This window comes from Cajanus cajan, chromosome 9, assembly GCF_000230855.2.
Source record: "Cajanus cajan strain Asha chromosome 9, NIPB_CcT2T_4, whole genome shotgun sequence".
Taxonomy (NCBI): domain Eukaryota; kingdom Viridiplantae; phylum Streptophyta; class Magnoliopsida; order Fabales; family Fabaceae; genus Cajanus; species Cajanus cajan.
The window spans coordinates 53,219,858-53,224,153 of NC_138525.1; the positions used below are offsets into that span (position 1 = coordinate 53,219,858).

The 4,296-nt window shown below is 34.1% G+C and overlaps 1 protein-coding gene across 2 annotated transcripts; it reads right to left on the bottom strand.

The window, feature by feature from the left end:
• Positions 1 to 870: 870 nt before the first annotated feature.
• LOC109814811 (F-box/kelch-repeat protein At1g22040) lies at positions 871 to 3,745 on the bottom strand. 2 transcript variants are annotated; one of them, XM_020379323.3, is made up of 2 exons: positions 3,611 to 3,745; positions 871 to 2,503 (listed from the first exon to the last, which is right to left on the bottom strand). In XM_020379323.3, exon 2 carries the CDS (start codon positions 2,481 to 2,483, stop codon positions 1,047 to 1,049), a length of 1,437 nt encoding a protein of 478 aa, XP_020234912.1. In that variant the 5' UTR covers positions 2,484 to 2,503; positions 3,611 to 3,745; the 3' UTR covers positions 871 to 1,046. The 2 variants fall into 2 exon arrangements, with proteins under 2 accessions (XP_020234912.1, XP_082919507.1); XM_083063381.1 differs by lacking the exon at positions 3,611 to 3,745 and adding an exon at positions 3,324 to 3,586.
• Positions 3,746 to 4,296: the final 551 nt, after the last annotated feature.

Below are 4,296 nucleotides of genomic sequence, written 5' to 3' on the forward strand. Positions count from 1 at the left end.
AAAAATATCTAAGTTTTACTTATGGTAAATCATTCAAAAAGGATCATTTAGTATTTATTTATGCATCAAGTCTAATAATATTGGAAGTGAAGAAATATATATAAAACAAAACAATTATAAATCTACTAAAGATACATAAATTATAAAAGTGAATGACATCTTTTATCAAACTTGTTTTGTAAGATTGGATTAAATTCAAACCCACAAATTATAAGGGGCTTGAACATCTCTCCCAGCATAGGTTTGAAACTTAGTTGATCACATTGCAGAGACTAATTTTTTCTGCTAGACCCAATCTCTATTGGTTATATAATATGACCAAATATTCCTGTGAACAACTAGATTTTTTTAAAACTGGATTTTAAATTCACTAAGAAAATCCCAAGATGCTTGCACATTAGCACTGTCGGTTTGTCGCAGATCCTCTGTCCCCGCTATCTCATACATAATGTCTTGTTACTAAAAAATCCCAACATGAATGTTAGCAACTATGAGCATCCCTTAACAGCAAGATCTTAACCAACATTCCCTATTCTATAAGTGGTTCAATATTTCGAGTCAGTAAATTATTATTAGGGGACAATCAGTGTGGGAAATCACCTGAGAAGGAACATATTTTATCATATGCCCACGAATTTGTAGATAAATGCCTATTTCAACTTGCTCCACATTAGTTGGGGATAGCGCTAGCAACTGAAATTATGCCAATTATGAGCACAAGTTGAATCATTTAGATAATTAGATGCTATCCTGAGACCAGGTTTTTATTCAATGACTTGCGTGAGAGTATGTTAAATTTCTGCAAGTTGCACTTTTAAATGATAATTCTAGTAGAGTGAGTTGTTTGATACTATTCTGTTTGCAATAAAATTGAGTATTTACCAACCAACAAGCATATCATTGTCAAAGCTGACAGTTTCTATGAGACACATTTTCCTGAGATAAAAATATTTACTAAACACAAACTATTATGGCATTTGTATATATGATGCATAACTTGCAATAAATTGACATCTTGGATATCAGATTTGTTGCTTAGTATCAGCCTAGAGATCAATAACCTGGCAATTGATCAGTTCAGCCTGCCCAAAACCTCTGCTGGCAACTACTTTCCAAACAACTGCATCAGATTCAGCGGCCGATTCTGGAAGTAATCCATCATAATAAGATTTGGGTGATAGATGTGTTGAGGTTGATGGTGAAGAATCCAAATTACTGCTCAGATCAGCCTGCATAACAGCAATATCATGATTGGCATCTTTTGTGATGAAATGAAGCTTTCCATGGAAACCTGCTAATAGATATGGAGACTCCGAATCTGTAAAATCATACACAGGGACTTTTCCAATAACAACTTTCCATGCATCCTCTCCTTGATCATATACCTTGATCCTTCCACTATCCACAGAATTAGAAGGATCAAAAGCATACAATTCACCATCCACCACAACACTCAATTTTGTTCCAGCCTGCTTTATGGGCCACCCTTCACCCATTCCAGTTGGCATTTCCATCCATGAATTTGTTTCAGGATCATATATTTCTCCCCCAACATCAACAAAAAAGGGCCATGAATACAAACTTTGGGGAACATACAACCTTCCCTTGTATGAGGTTAACCCGGTTGCAATAGGCTTTAACATGTCGGCCAAAAAAGCTGTGGGAAGGACTCCAGCTCTTGAGAATGGCATGCTAGGAACTTGGGACCATGTAGCTGTGAAGGGGTCAAAAACTTCAGCAGATTGAAGAGGAACTAGTCCAGCATGACCTTGACTAACCCCTCCAACAACATAAAGCTTGTCATTTAGGATGCTTGTCTTACAATATGCCCTACCTGTAGACATAGAATTCACCTTCTGCCACAAATTTTGTATCGGATCAAATCGCCAGACACATTTCATAGTTGAAGCTTTTGAGAATCCACCTAGAACATAAAGACATCCATCAACAGCTCCAAAGGCACAACCACAAAAAGGCATGTCATCCAATGCATCCTTCTGTCCAAGCAGACCTCTAATAATTTCAGCAATTCTGATACCTTCCACCATGTTCCACATCCAAAGCCTAGAAGAACCCTTTTGGGGTTCCTCTTCTTCAACAACGCTGGGCATAATAGGTAGCCTCTGCCATATTCGAGATCGGGGGTCTAGAGCATGCCATAAGAGCTTATTTTCTCCAACCCTAACCAACAGATATAACCACTCTTCAGTTGTTCCAAGTTCTTTTCTTACTTTATATAATTCTGAACTCATGATAGTTGCTTTCCACCTCCTAGATACCAGCCTTACATGGTAGTAACAAATTCTAGGAAGTCTAGCAATAATCAGAATGGATAACTCATCAGGGAGATTAGGGATAAGCCTTGGACATTCTTCAACACAGGCGGATGACATTCTTTGCCTCTTACAGGTCTCAATTGGAGAGGTTTCATTAGACTCACTTTGATTGTTCTTGGAATTAGACATACTAAAAAAAGAACCCATAATCTAGCAAAGCTCAATATCTGCATCAAATTGCCAACATTTTAGAAAATTTGGCCTCAACCTATAGAAAACATCCAACATGTGCAGGATAACAAGCACGAAGAGAGAGAGCAAGAGGCTACACAAATACACAATCTAATGTACATAACAATTAAGTTAATATCCGCAGAAACAACCCATGACAGGAAAATAAAAAACATCCATCAATCAAATATCTTTAACACTGAAAGAAAGTATGATATCACCCCTATCTTATCTACCCTTAGGAAATTAAAAAAGAGGCAGAAAAGCTATATATAGTTAAAGAACACAATATAATTACATAAAATTGCAAGAAAACATAGTAGAAGAACACACTATAATTTTTCTAAAAAAATAAATAAATAAAACAACCTCCAATATGACACCTGCACACCTCAAAATGACAAAAAACAGAGATAACCACAAACAGGGGTGTTAGACTGTTAGGTACACTGCACAAGAACCGGAGTTTCACTTGATTAGTTAATTCAATTTTAAAATATTGGCTACGTGAATTCAGTTTCCGCTTTATCTGCGTAGGTAGTTTCACCTACCTAATTAACAATCTAATAAGACAAAAAAAAAAAAAGAAGAAGAAGGTGTTGCATCATTCATAAAAAATAAAATAAAAATCAAACTGCGCAGATCGCAGAGAACCCAGTTATGACTTGCGATTTGTGAATTGTAACGGACAAATAACCAAAATAAACACAAATTTTAAAAGTAGTTGCACGGAACACAGATACAACACTACCCCATGACTCCTTTTTTTTTTCATCATACCCACAATTCACAGTTTTTTTTCTCTTTTTTTCTTACTTGTAACCAAATGATTGAAGAAACATGTCTAAAGAGCAATTATAATCCACGGAAGCAAAAAATAAAAGCTTGAAAGGGTGTGCATTCGGAGTTACAACTTCAAGAACCCATAATCACTTTTTTCATTCACACTGTAAAATCGAAGAATCAAACACAGCTAAAAATTTAGAGACTGAACAACCATAAAGTGAATTGAAATCAAAATTAAAAAATAAAAGTTAAAACAAGAGAGAAGTGAATTAGTGATTAATGCTAAAACGGAAGAAAGAAGAAGAAAAAGGATGTACAGGTTATAAGGGACGTCCCTGGCTTCTTTCCTCTGTCTGGTGCGGTGTCAGTCAATGTGACAAAGAAATCATTATATGCTTACAATAATATATTAATTGATTAAAGTAGCATTTTATATTTCACACTCATTTAGGTAATTACGTCAAAGAAGCTTTTATTTTACACCTCATTGTGTAAAGTTGATTCCAATTTTGTCCTTTTTTTCAATGATAAATTTTGTCTTCTATTTTGTCTATATATTTGATAAAAATAAATTATTTTATAGCTTTAGCAAGTACCCGTGGGGCCGTGAGCAAGGTTTTAAAAATCAAATCCATCATTAAATTATTTAAAGTGTATTGAATTAGTGGATTAAAAGTTGAATAAAATATTCTACATTTTATTAATTGTTATTGTTTTTAGTAAATTATATAACGTTTTGATATTTTGATATTGAAAAACTTTGAAGAATTTAAGAATTTTAGTTGTTATGGGTTTTTCTTTTTTTACAAAAGTCACGTTTGATTTGTGGGGAGGGTATATAAGGTGTCGTAACCGAAATCATGATAAGATGACGCAAAAATATGTTTAATGGAGTTGTTACTAATATTTTATTTTTAGAAAAAAAAATATTAAAAAATCTTATGAAAAATGGTCTTTAGAGCTATAATTAGGTTTGATATGAAAACTAATATCCTTAAGATCT

Excerpts from the sequence above, each read along its gene's own strand:
- LOC109814811 (XM_020379323.3), bottom strand. The coding sequence starts at position 2,483 with ATGGGTTCTTTTTTTAGTATGTCTAATTCCAAGAACAATCAAAGTGAG.